Consider the following 19,685-nt stretch of genomic DNA (forward strand, 5'->3'; position numbering starts at 1 on the left):
GTTACGATTCTGTGCTCTTAACCATCCTCCATAAGCTCTCTCTATCTCCTTGTCCAGATTATCATATACTATGCTGCAATCTCTTTCAGTATGGCCAATAATGCCACATACAAAACAAAAGTTTCCCAACTTTTCATACTTAAACTGAAGCCAACTCCAATCTCCTCCTTCTCTTTTAATTTTCATACGTCTTCGTAATGGCTTCTAAATATCAAGTGTAACCCGAATTCTGACATAAGATTTCCACATATTATCAAAATTCGTAGGATCCGACTTCACATACATACCAACATACATGCCTACATTCTTCATTATATTTTCTGAGATAAAACCTTTCGGAACGTCATGTACTTGCACCCACATCTCTATCTCATTCAGTTCTATCGAATGTAGATCCTCTGTTTCATTAACTTGTTTGTATACCAGCATATTTTGCTCAAAGGTCCAGGGACCCCCTTCAATTACTTTCCTTAAATCCAATATATGATAGAAGAGAAATGAGTACCTAAAACCTCCGAGATCATGAACCTCCATGCCTTCCCTAGGTCTCCATAACGACGCCATGACGTTTTGCATTGCTTGAAAATTGATATTCTTATCCGTGAGAAATCTTCCAACAAGTACAAATGTGGATTTCTTCTCCTGCACCTCCTCAGTATCCACTATAAAGCCTCCTCCATCGTCATCCTCCATTGACAGATTTGCATATAATGATTCCAAATTCATTTTGTTTTTTTGACTCATGATAAAAAACAAACTCTGAAAAAAACACGTGAATAAAAGGTTTGAAAGGAAAAGTTTACCGTGAAATGTATGTATATGATTATGATATAGGCTGGTTGAGATATATGTTTGAAAGAAATCGGAAAAAAGTCACCCCTTAAAACTTTATTATAGATTAAAAATTGTTCTAAGCTATAAATAAAGTGTTTCAAAAATGTCTCAGTGATGTCTTATATCATTAAGCGGTTGTTTGGTTCAAGACGTGGCAGTGAGTTAAAATCAGGATTTGGGTTAGAGTGTTATTGGTATCAGGTATCATATTATCATGTATTAGGTTGAGTACCAGAATAAATATTTTTAATTTAAAATATGTTAATTCAATAATTTTATTGTGATTAAATATATTAATTTTATTATTATTTTAATATATTTTAGGTTCATAGATTTTTTTAGTATTAAATATATATATTTAATTACTTAAAAAAAATTAAAATAATAAAATTAAAGTTGATACTCATACCATCCCTCATACCCACCTCCCTACTTAGTATGAAAAACCAATACCTTGAGGGTTTGAGGAATGGATATGAAATTTTATTTTATTTTGAACTCAACATCTGGATTGTGAATGACTCAAACCCATACCTGATTTCAGAACTTGGAGAACCAAACGACCCCTAAAACATTCATCACATGTCTTTTAGGGTGTCTATATGTGCCCTATTTCATTTTTTCAATAAAAAATCTAATTCCATCTCTTTTTACACATTTCCTCTCGTCATTTCAATTCCCTCTAATTATAATGCAAATATATTATTATTTTAATTATAAGACACAAATATAAGGCGTGATGTCAAAATTAATATACAAAAATATTATTTTAAATTATTAGAATATCATATTTTGTCATATTTATAAGACGTTTAATAGGATATTATTTGACTTGCTTTTACGAGTTAAATTTGTCTGTATTTACTGTTCGACTTTAAATAAATGTAAAAAAAATTGTGTACATACTTTAAAAGTTAAAACCATCTATGGTGTGGTGCGGATAAGCTATGTGCTATTACAGTCTAATAGCAGAGGGTATGTAAATTAGAGCAGCGATATATTGACAGATAATTGATTGATCAGATAACACGTGATGATATCATTGACCACGATACGCTCAATTTTCAATCTTAAATCCGAGTTTTTTTAATATAGAGAATAATCATATAATCCGTTATTTTTTTGAATGCAAAGAACCATCACAAATCATCCGAGTTCTTTCAATGCAGAGAATAATCATAATATCCCTATTTTTTGGATGAAAAGAACAAGTGAATTAGAAGTCAAATGACATGACACATGCGTTTTGACGGATTTTAATTTGTGAGCGTACGTGTATGCACGTGGTTTATATTATTTTTAGAAAACTAATTAATTATACACCTGACACATAAGCATTTAGAAAAAAAATTGGTAATAAAATTTGGGGTCTATCATTTTCATTAGCAAAAGAAGTGCAAAAAAATTAAAATAAATAATATTTCAAATATTTGGTATGCTCAATCTTGAATTTACAGAGATTAGAGCCTAATAAGCTGGCTAAAAAAATGAGTTGTGAAATTTGTACTATATTAGTAATAATATGAATGCAATGTTGGTAAAAAAAATTGGTGGGGGGGGGGGGGGGGTTATAATATTGATTAAAATCATGTAGATAAGAAAAGGAATGCTAACCCATCAAAGCTCATCTCACGGATCTTGCCCTCCCTTCTGACCCCTAACACATGCCACACCATTTTCTGTCTAACCCCCCTTCTCTTTATATATTCTTCTACTTCCAAATTTTAGGGGTGTGCTATTATTGTGTGTATATATACATGTAAGCTGTACTTCAAGGAACTAAGGAAGTATAACCAATCATTTTTATAGTACTTACTTTGTAAAATCTACTGCCAACAGAATGACTTCTTCTCCTTCCAATACTTCTTGGGTGAGAACTATCAAATCTCCTTTCAGAAAAGCTCGTACTCTCTTCAATAATAATCAGAGCCACCGCGCCTCCGCCCCTGCCACTACCACTAGAGCTCATAAACGCAACAAGTCCCGCCAGCCTCAAGGTACATTACATTACAGATATATAATTATATGTGCTTGTAAGGGTTCGGGGATAGCCTATCGGAAAGAAGCATATGTATATGTATATATGTTTATGTAGTTGGGGTAATTGAACCAATTAAGTGATGGTGCAGGGCAAGATGATGATGATAAGAAGATGAGAGATCTTCAACTTGAAGGAGAAGTCATGGCATGCACTTATGAGGATGTTCAAGTCATGTGGTCCATTTTGGACAAAGCCAATAATAAGCCCAGATCATCACTTTGCAATGTGAATTCATGATCTATCATGAATTCAAGAGCCTTTGCATCTACCCGTTAGTATTATATAGCAACATAGGTAGTTTATATTATATATATGTGTATAGAGTATGTTCCTTGTTGAAGCTCCTAATCCAATGGTGACAGAAACAAGCTATCGAGAAAGGCCAACAAGGAAAACATACAGATGGTGTGCAATTATCAGAGCTGACTCGAGCATCTTCAACCCTAAACTCTGATGATTGATGTGCTTTGTAATTATTCTATGTTTTGATAATTGTCACACCTCCTCCTACCTATAGGAATCCCCGTGATGAATAAGAGAATCATGGTGAGATTTTTCCACTTTATTAATGGATTACTTGCTTCTTTTTTCACTTCTCAGACACCAGTACTTTGAATAATCTGCATATTCCATTATTGCGGGGCTCTGATCAGTAATGTTTGAAGTTGATCATGAAGAAGGAAAGTTTAGATCTTTCACACGATATTCAAATGTCTATTTGCTATCATTAGAATCCAAGGATATGAATTTAAATCATATAAACAATTTCTTACAGGGAAAAGAAAGAGATCAAGGAGAGTACAATTCTATATAAATGTGTATATATTAATCCTCGACCCATAGTCTATTAGCAACAACTTGAACAGGGTGTGAACTTAAATATGCAGTCCTATAAAATACAGTTTCTGGTTATTCTTCAATACATAAGGTCCTCCAATAAGATGAGGATAAGGTGATCCTCCTCCATATAAATATGGTATTTAACCTGCAGATTTTAGAAAAGATTTTTATTTACTGTGTCTTGCATAGCTACTGTTTATATTCCATGACATGTTTTGATAGTTTTTTATCACTTGCTGTTTCATGGAGTATCTTTTAGCAAACACATAATGTACAAGCCCTGCAACTTTATTTACTCGTTTTTGTATAAGCACACACATGACAGGATTCATGAACATCAATAATATATAAATATATAAGTGAGCTCATTGTTGCCTATAAGAATGGAGCAAAAGACCACCTATCAAAACAAAAACTTGATTAGACAAAGTATAAACCTTTTGGCCTTGGTTCTTCTAATCATACATTACCACCAATTAACTCTCTAGAGGAATTCGAATTACGCTAATTGGATAATTACAGGCTATTTCTTGGTTCTTTACTAAAAAGCAAAATGGTTTAAAAGGACTTAGTAGTGAAAAGAGACATGAATCTAAAGCACCAGACCAAAATTCTTAGAACAATAGCAGCCTATTTCACTGGACCAAAGTTTTAGAGGAACAATAGTCATAAAGACATAAACAAATAATGTACTTGATAGCATTGTTAATGTGAGGATTAGGTTCCACTTAGAACCAGTTATAACTAGAACCTTTTAGAAGTAATCTATGTTCTTATACAGAATATACTACTATATTTTATTATTAATTACATTTTTTGCATTTTGTTAATATTTTTATGAACATAAGAGAAATATCGTGTCAGGATTATAAAAAACAAAAAAAAACGTAAGTTATAAAAAAATACAATGTTCTGCATAAGAACATTATATTTTATAATTTATACGGAAAACTGTGTGCTACAGCAGAACGACACATAGGAGTTCTAAATCAGCACAAAGTTCTAATCTGAACTTAATCCATTGATATGATATTTATCTATTCAAATATTTGTTTCATTTGGACTTGCACAGTGTTACTTCCTAAATGATTTGTCAACACTTTGTATGCAAATGAATTAGAATAAAAGATAAAAAGAATTACCAACACAACCACATCTCATACATAAAAGTTCTGCTAAATCTGAATTTACTGGAACTTCTGACAAGTTACCTATTAAAACTTTAAGAGTTGTTCTCCCACTAAGTGTCAGTCCATCTTCATTGAGCATTTCTCTCTTCTTTTGCTTCAAGGGCACTCACTTCCTCATTTGATAGCTTGTCAACGATGGGCTCATACACATCCCACTCCTTTCTCTTCCTGAAAAAGATTGTAAGCATAATACGTTTCCAATCTATTTACAGATCAATATACCTTAGGACATCAACTGTGATATTACCCAGATGGACAGATCATAATTATGGCAATAGTTAAACTTAAGTAAAAAAAAATTATGCCGTCTGCATAGTAATGATTAAAATATAACTATCAAGATTTTGGTCGATTATGTCAGCCCTATACCTTGGTACTAGTCAGATTGCAATGCTAAGTACACTAAAGTACAAGAATTCAGTAGTTTATTATGGTCATATATGGCATATCGAAAGAAGAAAATCAATCTTACCGAACAACACTTGATCTAAAACCATACAACTTCATCAAATCCAATCCAGTGCCACCAGCTTTACTGATATATATAGTGATAGAGAGAGAGAGACTTGTCAATCCAAAATCACGCGCTAGTCTTCCCACATGGGAAAATAAAACAATGAGCAAAGACTTAGATACTCAATACATAATTTCCAAACCTGGGTAGAGAATGCTCAAACCCTCTACGACCCTTTTTGCTTATTCTACTTTCCCTTGCAGATGATACATTTTGAATAGCAATCTGAAAGCAATAATTTAAAAGAGTGAATTGATTTTTTTTGTGCTCAAGATGTTCCACCCAATCAATTCTAATAATAATGCTCGAATTTCTATCAATTCTAACCTCATAGAGCTGTTCCCTAATTGCAAAGGCTATTGCAGGCTGCAAAGGGAACATTTCTGTCAAGTCTCATTTAGCAGAAATTTAATATCAATTTTTAAGATGAGAGTAGGGCAGAAGAGAATAAGGAATCTTAAACATTTACTGAGATAATATTCTCAGTAAGATGATATGACTTCTCATTCAGTTATTTGTGCTATATAATATCAAGGCATGCTTGTACACGCACACAAAAGGAATGTTAGATATCAGGATGACATAACAAGGAGTTGATTGGCAGGAAGGAGTAAAAATATTCCCCCACAGAAAAATAAATATAACTTTTCAATGCAATTCTGAACATTTCTCCTCGAAAGATTATAAAATTAGCAGAGATACAGATCACTGACAACAAAAATGCAAATTCCCGTTGAAGCATTAAGCTAACACTGAATATTAGAGGAAATAACTTGATATGTGTTCTAACTTATCGAATTGAATCGATGACAATTGATATGATTTTATATCATATACAGTATATTTTCCCTACATTTTTAGGTAATTTTGTACGAAATTAAAAAAAAAATCAATATTCTCTTATAAAACTATTTGAAGAGCGTAAAGAGCAAGAGTTGGAGTTGGAGTCAAGGAGCAACAAAATCTTAAATTTTAGCAAGAAAAATTGTTAAAGACAAACACACTGACACTGTTTTCGTCATCAAAAAGTTAAGTTGTAGGCAAGAGAGAGGGGAGGCGAATGACGACTATTTTAGTGCTGGTTGAGGTGTCAGAGTGTGGTTTTTAGTTTTAATATGTAACGCAAGCAAAGGCCCAGTCCTCAGAAGTCAGAACTTCTAGGCCTAGTGCTTAAATTTTTTTGGACCCTTTTATAATATTGATATTTTTAAAAAACATAATAGTGCAATATAAAATAAACTAGAAACCGATCAAATATAATTAAATAGTTATATGATACAAAACAAGGAAGATGATCTTCCATAAAAGTAATGAATAAGATTTTGTTTGTTTTAATAGTAAGTTATATTCTTTATTATTATTTTCTTGCATGCTGAGATACATCTGTATGAATATAAATAATATAATATAAATGTACTTATAACTATTACATCGATGAACAGATATTCGAATAATTAATTTCTAACAGTAATTACTTACAATTTGAATTAATATATTAATAATTTGTATGAGATGCCTAAAATTGTAGGCAGTACTTAATCATGTAATAACTTCTTAGAATACAACGCAAATATTTCATTAATCTGAAATCATGTTATCTATTAGCACAAATTAAATTTAGTTTCTTATATTTATTAATAAAATAATGATGTTGTACATCATTGTATTCTTTCATATAACAAGTGTAAACATAGTAAGTAAGAGAGCTATAATTATTTTACAGAATAGATGGATTTGATAGAAAAAGCGAATTATGCGTATGTATATATAACAATATGTATCCTCGTTTTGCACAGCTGCAGAACTGGCTATGCAAATTACAGCCTTTGAACATATACAATATGTCCGGTGGTCTAAAAATTATGTAAAATTTAATGGGAAAGAAGAGATATCATAGAATTCCCCCGTTGAATTTATTTATTTTTTCTACTTGCTATAAATATATATATACACATACATATATATATATATATGTGTGTGTGTGTGTGTAGAGAGAGAGAGAGAGAATTAAAAGACCACATCTTGTTTCACTAATACCATATGAAAGTCCCTCAATTACATAACAATATAAAATTAAGTCCAAAATATTCCGGTGTAAATCATCAAAGTGCAATTTCCTCTATTCTCATATTTATTGTTTAATATATGTTATAACTTTATCACTTACATATTAATACCACTTGGCACATAAACACAACTGCAAGAGCTCATCTCTTCTTAATTCAGTTGGTGGCGTTAAAATCATTACAAGGAGCTATCACGTGCAACCAATTTACACGACTTCTATTAGTACTGAAAATTTCAAGGTCACACTCAATCAATATATTGTTACTTCGACACCTTAGAAAAAATTAGGCCTAAACGAAGTGTTATATTAATTTTGTGTTCCACTAGGATTTTAGTGAATCATCCAAAAATACTGACTTATTTCTAGAAAATACACCAAGGTAAAAAAACATTCTAAGTTTGTTAAGTTGTTAGTTGGGAAATATCTTTTGTAGGGGGTCAGGGGGGATACATGAAGTCTCAAAAATTGTGAGGAGGGTCATGCTTTTATTTTGTGAATAATAATGTAGTGGGAGGCAGGTCATCTCTTAAAGTGTGACTACTATCTCCCTTGAGGTTTTGGGATAGGGACAGTCCCTAACTCAAGAGGGCACCTGATTGCCTTTTTCAGCAAGTTGTCAAGTTAAAGTGCAAGGCTAAAATCAATCAATGAAAATGAGTTAATTCAATCAATGAAAAGGATTTAATGATGATAGTCTGTGTCATCGTAAATGGAGAAATTATCTTCTCGGTAAAAAATTTCTAGTGCGCATCGATCGACAAAGCTTACGTTTCTTATTAGATTTTAGGGAGTTTGGCCATAATATCTAAGGTAGGTAAGCAAGGTTAGGGTTATGACCTATGAATGTAAATTAAGTATAAGCGTGGGGTCTAGGAAGCACAAACACGCACGGACACAGCTAAGTACGTGCCAACTATGTTTGAATATATTTTTTTATCTTTAAAATGTTATAAATGTTGACCTCCATATAGGACAAAGGTGTGAACCGGATGAACAAAAGTTCTAACCTATCTCCATTAAAAATGGACTAGAAAACAAAATAAATCCGTAAATTTATTAAAGTTTCACCAATTCTTCTATTCAATAGTCAACTCTGATTAATAATGAAGTTTACAACCATTAACAAAGATATACCACAACTCAATGAACCAAATTTTAACTGATACCTATTACCAAATACCAGCTAATCCTAATTAAATATTATTACCAAATATTTATCTACTACCAGATAATTATTATGTAATCCTAATATATCTAATCAACTAATATAATTACAACTATTTTATCATTATATATTTAATATAAAACAATTAATTTCTTTATTATGTGCTCGGCGTCAATCTCTTAGTTTACTTTTTTGTATATTGTTTTTTTATTCATTAATGCAGCAAGTCTTTGCTGTGTTTTGTGTTTGGTGTTTGTAGTCATCGAGGACCACTCCCACTTTAGGATGTTTTCTCCACATCACCTTTTCAATATAAATATTTAAATATTTATGACTCGTAAAAAAGTTCCAGCATTGTAAAATGATAGGATGATATGGTGAAATATAGTTAGTTGTCTGTCAAGTATTTGTTTCCCAATTGTGTTGGTTTATTTTACTTTCCTAATTGTGTTGGTTTATTTAACAAGCAAAATTTTGTGACTTAAACCAATAATATTTAGCTTGAATCGAGAATGATATCATCATACTCTTGCATGATGGTAACAAAACTGACAATATTTATAAAAATAACATATGAAAGATTAAATATATACATGGAAGAAGTATAAATAGCGTTTCTTGCACAGCACTTGTTATAGACGTAAAATATGTGTAACCAATAGCTTTCTAATAAGAAACAAAATAACACCGCCTAGAAATAATTAGTCTTTATCCTTTTTTGCTGATGAAAGATGACTAGAAAAATTGTTCTACCAACTAGAGTGGTCATCTTTAAGCACGAAGATACTCAAAGATGCATATTGTAATGAATTTTTCTGCAACTGAAATACCTATTCCAATTCAATATGTTGTGGGTACGACATGTGTAACCACTAACATACAGAGAGTACTCATATTTGGCTTTTAGGAGAATACTAACTAGCTATACTCAAATTTATGAGCTAGTTATAACTTGTAACCAGAGAGAGACCAAAACATGCCACAAATGCAGAAAATTTAAGCTTTTTTTTTCTAAATAGGGAAATTCAAGTTGGAGAGCTTACTCCAACTTCCGGATCATCAATACCCAAATCTTTGCAAAAGGTTCTCGCAAATTCTTCAGGGTCACTCTCAAAGTTGTTCAAATCCTGAAATCTATAACATCTCAATCTTTGTTGCACCAAATATATTCAGTACAGTAAAAACAGAAGCATAAGACAGACATTACTAAATCAGTATAGGCTGACAATTGTGAAAATAAATCTTACCCAGAAGAACTGGTCCTTTATTAGGGTATTATTCACTCGAAGATCAACCTGCATATATTAATGGACAATAAAAAAATTGGCGAGCTAATTATCTTTAAAAAAACGAAACTTGTGTCAAAACCAAGGCTGACCTTAATTGGAACAATTTTTTCACCAGTGTACATATCTTGCCCTTCATATGATCGAAAATCACCCAGCTGCGACTGCAACATCCAATATTTTGGTTAGCAGCACCAGTGTAATAAGACCATACAGAATTAAATGCAGTCACAAAAGGATGTAGTTTCTGTTGCACTAATAATTTTGTTAAGTCAGTATTTCCCAGTCAAAAATTTACATTCTTCCTGGTATAATCATTCTTCTGTTACAGACTTTGTGCGTACTTAAAAATGTCTAGCTATTTGTGAAACTGGGTCTGATGTTCTATGTAACACATAAAGCAATTCCTGTGTAAAAGGGAACAGGCAGAACCGCCATCATCAGATAGCAAACACACTGAACTTACCACAACTATATTGAGGAGTAACTTTACCAAAATGAAATATCTTATACTTATACCGGTGAACCGAGAAAAGAAATGACTCATGTTTGATATGATATCGCTACAATTTGGAAAGGAAGGACTGTCCAAGACCGTGTATTTATATGCATGGGCATGAGTTTTGTGTTTAAAGAATCAAACAAATATTGAGAACCTCCAAAAAATGAGAAAGATAAACTGCTTACTTGTATGGATTGAGCAATCTGTGTAACAAACGCAGGGGGAAGCTTTAAGTCTCTTGCAGTTCTTTTTGCAAACACCACTACCTCGGAATCAGGATCTATATCAGAAAAAGATATTCCACTAGGTCATATAATCAACAAGATAATGTGTTTATAACAATGAGGGAGAATTAAGTCACTGTTGTAACCCTGTGAATTAATATCAGGCAATTTTGTGTAGTAACAAGCATGTCAAATTAGTAAACAGTGAAGTTCATAGGGCATGCTTTTTGTGCATATGCATAAATGAGCATTTTCTCCTAATCTATGCTGAACTAGGAGAACGATGACTTAAACAGGTAGTTTGTGGCAGTAAATTTTAAATCGTGTTGATCACAGTGTAACAAAAGAGATTTTAAGATTCATATATTGATAACATGAAAAGCAACAGAAGTAAAGGCGGAGTGAGAGAATCTAATAAGACAGTGTCATTAAAATTACTTGAAGGCACAAAAATCAGGAACAATCAAAGTTTAAGCAACAATATCATTTTGCTAAACAGAAATTTTAAGCAACGGCATTAGTCACAACATAGGAGACACACTGGATGTTCAATTCTGCTGTAAAATCTATTATGACTAGTATCAATACCATCGGGTAAAGTTCAACATAACCTATAATTATTGGATTTCTTAAAATCAAACCAACCAAATTATACAAAACATCATGTGAAGAATTTACAATTGTCACGTTGGCCCAATGGTGAAAGTGCCCAATCCATGATCGAGCGACTCCCATTGGAAACAGTCACTCTACTTTCTCTTATAAATGAATTGTTATATTTTATCATAAATAAGGCTAATATGTTAAATATTTATAAAATATTAAAATATATCCGATTATGTTTTTGGGATTAGCTGATTAATCCCTAATTGGTAACTCAACCGATTCCTGGTTTTTACAAGCACGGGTACCATGTATACGAGAAATTAATTAATTACATATAGGTTGATGGCAGGCATTAAATAAAATAAAAACAATTGAATTATGTTTAGAAGAGCTGAAGGCAGGAGATACCAGAAGGGTTCCAAGTAAAAGCATCTCTGAATCTCTGACCATCAATCTCAATATCAAGACGAATTGGAACTAAATTCTCACCAGTTGGCCTGCAAAAATATACATACATACCCATACCATGTAATATAATATAATAATTGCTATGCTTAATTAAGTTAATAGCAGAGCGAAACAAAGAAAGAAGAATGGTGGATAAACATAGTATACATACATACATTCTGAACTTAACTGGGTTCTTGGAACCGCTCCATGCTGAGTGCGATTTCATGCTCAAAGGGCTGGTCTTGCCCTCCTGTTAATTATTTTTCAGATTACAACTTAAAAACGCTGGCTCAAATTGATTTGTGTTTACTTCCTCTCCCTTTTTTACCGTGTATAACCGTATAAGTATCTCTTTTTTACATTTAAAATTTAATATTATCACTTATGGGAAAATATCAAATAAATCTTTTCCTTAATTTTTTTTATCAATTTTAGTAGTTTTCTGATTTTTTTTTGTAAATATCCGGTTATCATCCGAATCCAAATATATTGTATTAATTCGAATGACGGTTCACAAAGATGTGACTTAATCAGACCTTGATAGGGCTGTAAATGAACCGAGTACATGCTAGTTTTGTCCTTAACGAACCGAGCTTAACTTTTTTTCTTAATGAACCGAGCTCTTTTATATCGAACAAAACTTATGTTCGACCGAGCCTCGAGTTTTTATCGAACAAAAACTAGCTGAGCCGAACTCGAGCCCCTGACGAACAGATCGCATATTGAATCGTTTAATTTTAAAAAATGGTTGAAACCCACCCGTACTAACTTATTATCAATTTCGGCATAATCGAAACTCAAATTTTAATTTATCATCCTTGAATAATCCAATTGAATCGTGAATTAAATATTTGGGTGTAATTTTAAACTTAAAATATTAATAATATTTTGTGTCAAAAAAAATATTAATAAGATTATTAAAAATGAGAATATAATTTATGTTTTTTTCGAGTTTTAACGAGACGATCTCGAGACGAACTCGAGCCGCATATGCTAAAACTCGTCTCGAACTTGTTAAACTTAGCGCACTCATTTTCAAGTAGAGCTGCAAACGAATAGAGTCGATCCTAGTTTTGTCTAAGTCGAGCTGAGCTTATTTTTTTTGTAACTGAGCGAAACACGAGTTTGTTCGCGAATAACTAAACTGAGCCGAACTTAAGTCGTGTCGAGTTGTCCACTAATAGTTCGCATATATTTTTCAATCGACCGACCTTAAGGTTTAACTATAATTTTACAAGTTGTATCAAGATCAAATACCAGTATTATTTTACAATTATATACACGCACACGCACTCACACTATACACTTGTTTAGTCTACATCATTTTATTTTCAAGACGGGTTATAAGAATATATCCAATTTTATTTTAAATTATTGAGACATTCGTACATTTAGAAATCGTATATTAATTTTTAAACTGTCGATGTCGAATTTTTATTACACTTTAATGTTTTACTTAAATTTGTTTTATGTAGTTACAAATTATTCAATGGTGTTTATGATAAGAATGTTTGATAATTTCCTTATGAAAAAACTAAGTGTTAAATTTAGAAAAATAAACAAAAATTCTAAAATTATTAAATTATTAATAAATGATGAAAAATGTACTGATAAATATATTTAAGTGATTAGTAATAAAATAATAAATTATTATTTCTAATATATATAAACTTTATCTGAGCTGAGTCGAGTTATCGGGTCTGAACTAAACGAACCAAGTCTGAGCCGAATAGATAAAAACTCGTATTGGCTCGTTTACTTATCCGAACTCATTTTCATGTTTAAGGCCATTTCGTTTAAGGAAACGAGTCGAGCTCACTTAAACCAGCTGACCCCGAATTTCGTTCACGAATGATTCTGTTCATTTGCAGCCCTATTTTCGAGTTCGAACTCGAGTTTGAGTTCTAAACGAACCAATCCCTTATCAAACTGAGCTCAAACTGCTCACGAATAGCCCAATTCATTTACAACTCTAGACCCTGAACTTTAAGATTGATGTTTGTGCCAGCTTCACCATCATTTCTAGGCTTATAGCCTTCCTAAAATTTATTGAAATGAGTCGCTGAAAATAACATCAAAATCATTATTTCCAAACCCTTGCTCAACAGGTTGATCATTTCCGTTCTGAACACGTAATCACTGTAAGACAATCAACAATTATAATTTCAGCAGAAACATAGTCCAACCCATTTCTCTTCTTGAATTCAAATTTCCTGTTTGGATAATCACTTCCCATTAACAGATTTTTATTCAATCATATTACTCTCTGAATTCTCTTTTTCTCGTGAGTGTAAACCTAATTTCTGATACATATGATTCAAATCTTAGTGCAGCGAACCGAATGCATAAACCAGTGTAAATACAACCAAGGACCGTGTTAATCCTAAATCTTTGTTGTGAATATGTTGTGCACTTGATGATTACCTAAACAAAACATCTAAGTAGATTTTACTTAGTGAAATAATGTAGCACTCGACGGATAAGAATTACAGTCCCGACGGATAACTTAGTTTGAGTACCGACGGATGGGTAATTTATTATCCATCGAGTGAGTAGCTTATATAATGATAAGTTTGTAGCACAGTGTTGTATGCACCTTTGTATAGAATCTGTAGTAGCATATAAGTCATGTTGACTTTAACTAGATATGCAGAATAGGTTGATTAACTGTACATAAGCAATGTCTTGTAATTCTGTATAAGTGAAATGAAGTCAAGTGCCAAAATAGCTATCAACGGATGCTTAACAAAGCTTCGACGGATGATCAAATGACTTTCAATGGATGTTCAAAATAGCAGTCGACGGATGATCAATTAAGTCATCGACGGATGATCTGAAAGTCGACGGATGATAATATCAAGATTCAAACATCAGTTGAACAGTGAAAGCTGACACACAGCCGTCGAGATTGGATACAAACACTGTGGAAGCCTATTAACTGGGTCATAGAGGACGAAAAGCAGCAAAGATCAAGACTGTTAGATTTTATATTTATTCAGTTCTTTTGACTTTGTAATCTTGGTAATATATATAAACCAAGAGAGTAGCAAATATAAAATAACTAAGAAAACTAAGTGAGCTTAGAAATAAACACAGAGAAATCTTTGTAAGCACTATCTTTAGCATTTCCTGTGTTCTTAGTTGTTCTATCTTGTAAAAGCAGCTGTGAGCATTTCTGCACACAGAGTTCTCTCGATATATTAATATATATCTCTGGTGAAATTGTTTAAATCCACCAGAAAGTTTTTAAAGACTCTTGTTTTTAATTACTCTTGTTTTGATTCATTAAAGTTTATATTCCGCATTGTGCTAATCAAAACAGATATATCTATAATCGAGTTGAACATTTTTATTTCAAGAAAAAGGTAAAGAATTCCATTCAACCCCCCTTCTATAATTCTTGCTATATTGTTAAGGGACTAACAATTGGTATCAGAGTAAGCTCTTAATCTACAAAGAGTTTAAAGATCAAAACAATTCAGCAAGATGAACAAGAAAGATGTTGGAGTCAAGATTCCTTTTCTGGATAAAGATAATTACCATCATTGGAAGGTAAAGATGCATCTTCATATGCTTTCTCAAGATGAGGCCTATGTGGACTGCATAGAAAGAGGCCCTCATGTTCCAATGAGAGCTGCAACAGGAAATGAACCATCAGTTCCAAAGCCAAGGCATGAATGGTCTGATCCTGATCTTAAACAAGTCCGGAAAGATAAAAAGGCCATGAACATTCTGTTCAATGGTGTTGATGCAGATATGTTTGATAACATCATCAACTGCAAGACTGCCAAGGAAGTTTGGGACACAATACAGATAATCTGTGATGGTACTGAGCAAGTAAGAGAAAATAAAATGCAGCTCCTGATTCAGCAATATGAGCATTTTCACAATGAAGAAAGTGAGTCACTCACTGACATTTTTAGTAGATTCCAAAAGCTACTAAATGCTCTTAAATTGCATGGAAGAGTCTATCAGACTAAAGACTCCAATCTGAAATTTCTCAGATCTCTTCCAAAGGAATGGAAACCAATGACAGTCTCATTGAGAAACTCACAAGATTATAAGGAGTTTACTTTGGAGAGACTGTATGGCATTCTAAAGACCTATGAGCTTGAAATAGAGCAGGATGAAAGAATGGAGAGAGGAAAGAAGAAAGGAGGATCCATTGCACTAGTTGCTGAACTGGAAAAGGAGAAGGAAGTGAAGATGGAAGCTGTGGAATCAACTTCAAAGGCCTGTGAAAGCAAGGGTAAAGGGCTAGCTGCAGAAAGTGAAGATTCTTTGAGTCAAGATGACATGGAGGACATTGATGAGCACCTAGCATTCCTTTTAAGAAGATTTGCCAAGCTCAAGTTCAAGAAGAACTTTGGAGCTGCCAAGCCAAATAGAAACATGGTGGATAAGTCAAAATTCAAGTGTTTCAAATGTGGCTTGGCAGGGCATTTTGCAAATGAGTGTAGAAAGTCAGATTCTAGTAAGAAGAGATTTGAGTCTGTGGATTATAAGCAAAAATACTTTGATCTACTCAAACAGAAGAAAAGGGCTTTTATTACACAAGAGAATGACTGGGCAGCTGATGGTTTGGATGAAGATGAGGAGATCAGCTATGTCAATCTAGCCCTTATGGCCAAGTCTGATGAAACAGAGACAAGTTCCTCAAGCAATCAGGTAATTACTACAAACCTTGCACATTTATCTAAAGCTGAGTGTAATGATGCAATAAATGACATGTCTACAGAATTGTATCATTTGCGTGTTACACTTAAGTCCCTCACTAAAGAAAATGCTAAAAATCAAAGAAAATAACTTGTTTTTGAGTGAGAGGAATAATGTGCTTGAGTCTCAGTTTGTTGAGTTTGAGAAACTAAAAATTGAGTGTAGAATTGCTAAGGAGGAATTAACTGAGTCCTTGAAAAAGGAAGAAATTTTAAAGAAGCAGCTCGATCGTGAACAGGAGGTGATTAAAGCATGGAAAACATCCAGAGATGTTCATGCTCAAATCACCAAGGTTCAAGGAATTGAGTTCTTTTGAGATGAAGCCTGGAAAAAGAATAAGAAGAAACTAGAACCTATTTTGGTAGATGGATTGCTGACAGATGTGGACTCGACAGATGATGAGGACTATCCGTCGGATAACAAAATGTGTTATCCGTCGAATGATAAAAATCCTCATCCGTCGGCTGTGAACAAACCCATTAGTAAAGCCAAATTAACCAAGCTAAATGAAAAGTATGGGTCTGTTTCCAAGAACTTTGTTTCAGGGGAGTCAAGTCAAGCCAAGAAAGGGAAGAAGGCTAATGTTGGTCACATGACTGTCAAACAGTTGAGTGACAGACTTGAGAAGATAGAGGTAAAAACAGAAACTAAAAGGAAAAACAATAGGAATGGTAAAGTAGGGATTAACAAACATAACAACTACACACCTGACAAATATGCTCCTAGAAAAATCTGTGTCAAATGTGGTAGTGTAAATCATTTGTCTGTTAATTGCAAATCTGCCATGCCTACTCCCATGTCTGTTCAGCCTCAATTCTCTAACATGAATGCCATGCCTCCTATGCCTGTTAATGCTATGCCTACACGGAACATGAATGCACAGTTTGCTAATATGCCATTTGCACCTAATCCATATTATGCTGCATACAATATGCCTCAAATGCCATTTAGCATGCCTTACTGGAATAACATGTTTGCACCAAGCATGCCATTTCCTGTTAGCCATAACATGCATAATAATTCTGTAGCATCTAGTGGTTTCAAAGGCCCAACCCAAATGACTAAGGAAGAATCTGAAATTCCTAAGTCAAATGAGTTAAAACCTAAGAAACAGAAGAAGAAAGCTAACAAGGCAGGACCCAAGGAAACTTGGGTACCAAAATCAACTTGATTTGATTTTGATGTGTGCAGGGAAACAGAAGGAATCTTTGGTACTTGGATAGTGGTTGTTCAAGACATATGACTGGTGATTCTACCCTGCTCACAGAGTTTGAAGAGAGAGCTGGCCCAAGTATCACTTTTGGAGATGACATCTGTAATAACCCCAATTTTTGGAAATTTTTGAAACCCTTATGAATAGTGTTTTTGCTGAATGAGAAAACTTTTCATGCCACACTATTTAGGGGTTCTGATATGGATATTCTGAGATTTTATTAGTACTTTATATGGGATATAAGTGTATGTAAAGATCGTCAGAATCCAAATCCGAACACTTTGATTTTTCCCGGAAATCCACTAGATACGGAAAGAATTGAGAAAAAGGTAACAGGATAAAAAGGATTTAAATTAAAGGATTATAAGAGAGGATCATAAAAAGGAATATAATGTAATGAGAAAGGTTAAGGGAACTTAAGTAATAAGATCCCGGGTATGATCCTTCAAACGATAAACGAAAACGAAAGTTAAGCGAACCGTATAACAGATCAGCGGTCATTAGGCAAACAATTAGGAAGTTAAGCAAAGGGATTAGAGGAAGTGATGTCACCCAACCAATGAGAAGAGGACAAGGAAGGGAGGATGACATAGCAATGTGATGTAAGCATGACATAGGGAAGGAGGAGGTGTGGTTGGTTTATAACCACACAAATATAAGGTTATTAAGGTAATTAACCAAAAACAAAACAAAAAACAACCAAGCTAAGCCAAACAAATCAAAAAACACAAAATCATTTCATTCTCATCATCTTGCTCTCGGCTTTTCATCTTTTTCAAGGGCAAGAATTTCAAAAATCAAGTTCCAAGCATTGTTAAATCACAAGGTAATTATCTAAGCTTCCTTGTACATAGATATGGATATGCTATAAGTTTAAGCTCCTAATTCCTTCACAATCTCTTCCAATAAATCAAGGAAGAAGATGGTGAATAGTAACCTTCAAGAAATAACTTTAGTTTTCTTGAATTTTTATGAAAGATTAAGGTTATACAAGCAAGGATCAAGGTTCTTTTAGGCATTCAAAGCTCTTGGGTTGTGTTAGGAAGCTTCAAGGAGGTATAAACAACTTTCACCTTTAACTTATAGTTTGAACTTTGAGTTTTGATGAGTTTATGGATGGATTAATGTATATATAGAAATATCCATGTATGTATAACAAGATCCATGTATGTTAGATAGTTTGGTTGGATTTGTGGTGATTTTGGATATGAATCTTGGTTAATGGTTAATGAATCTTAAGTTATGGTTAGTAGATCATGTTTGTGGTTGAATAAGTTGGAAAACCTTGAGATTATGGACTGACTTTGCCTTGATATAAGTTGTGTTTGATGTATTGATGATGGTTGGGTGGTTTGTAGTGAATTGGTAAAGAATTTGGAGTGGTATAAATATTGGTAATCGCGTAAACATAGCCGTCGTAACGTCCGATTTTCTTTAGACTGTTTTGTGCATAACATTAGGACCCGAGGACCCCCTGCTAGATTATGTCCACTGCCATGTTTAGATAGCTCATGTTACGAGCTTCGTTTTGATATGTAGTTCGTTCGATTCCGATGCACGGTTTAGGAGAAACGACCGTTTCAAGTAACGGCGTTTCGCGAACGATACTTTTCCCCTCGCCTTACTTTGAAACATAGGTTAAAGACCTTAAAGGACTAATTGAAGTATGAAACATTTATGTAAGGTGTAATAAGCAGTTGGTAAGACATCCGCGAAGGAATCGCTTTAAAACTCGTAAAGGTTAAATTATTAAAAATGGTGGAGCCGAGGGTACCCGAGTGACTTAAGCGAATCAGTGAGCGCAAAACAAGCGTTAGAGTCTAAGTTAGTTAAAGTATAGATTTACAAGTGACTTTGGTTTAATTCCAACTTACTTGTTGTTTATAGGTTACCAGACTCGTCCCGAGCCATTCGTAACCCCAGTCGCCCAGGCAAGTTTTCTACCCGTTATACTGTTGTTGTGATGTAAATATATGTATATGCATTATCTTGTGATATTGCATGATTGTTATTAGCAAATTTTGCGATATATTGGA

At 33.3% G+C, this 19,685-nt stretch overlaps 2 protein-coding genes across 3 annotated transcripts; both read right to left on the reverse strand.

Annotated features, from left to right (window-relative positions):
- Positions 1-204: 204 nt before the first annotated feature.
- LOC141686096 (uncharacterized) lies at positions 205-726 on the reverse strand. The gene has a single exon (XM_074491154.1). The coding sequence runs from the start codon at positions 724-726 to the stop codon at positions 205-207; it is 522 nt and encodes a 173-aa protein (XP_074347255.1).
- Positions 727-3,153: 2,427 nt separating this feature from the next.
- On the reverse strand, positions 3,154-12,027 carry LOC141684185 (chromatin structure-remodeling complex protein BSH). Of its 2 annotated transcripts, none has more exons than XM_074489025.1 (11): positions 11,894-12,027; positions 11,679-11,767; positions 10,626-10,720; positions 10,031-10,102; positions 9,900-9,947; positions 9,696-9,779; positions 5,747-5,785; positions 5,562-5,644; positions 5,378-5,440; positions 4,927-5,073; positions 3,154-3,495 (listed from the first exon to the last, which is right to left on the reverse strand). In XM_074489025.1, exons 1-10 carry the CDS (start codon positions 11,944-11,946, stop codon positions 4,974-4,976), a joined length of 726 nt encoding a protein of 241 aa, XP_074345126.1. In that variant the 5' UTR covers positions 11,947-12,027; the 3' UTR covers positions 3,154-3,495; positions 4,927-4,973. The 2 variants fall into 2 exon arrangements, with proteins under 2 accessions (XP_074345126.1, XP_074345125.1); XM_074489024.1 differs by lacking the exon at positions 3,154-3,495 and adding an exon at positions 3,579-3,860.
- Positions 12,028-19,685: the final 7,658 nt, after the last annotated feature.

The sequence above is a fragment of the Apium graveolens genome, chromosome 9 (genome assembly GCF_009905375.1).
Source record: "Apium graveolens cultivar Ventura chromosome 9, ASM990537v1, whole genome shotgun sequence".
NCBI lineage: Eukaryota > Viridiplantae > Streptophyta > Magnoliopsida > Apiales > Apiaceae > Apium > Apium graveolens.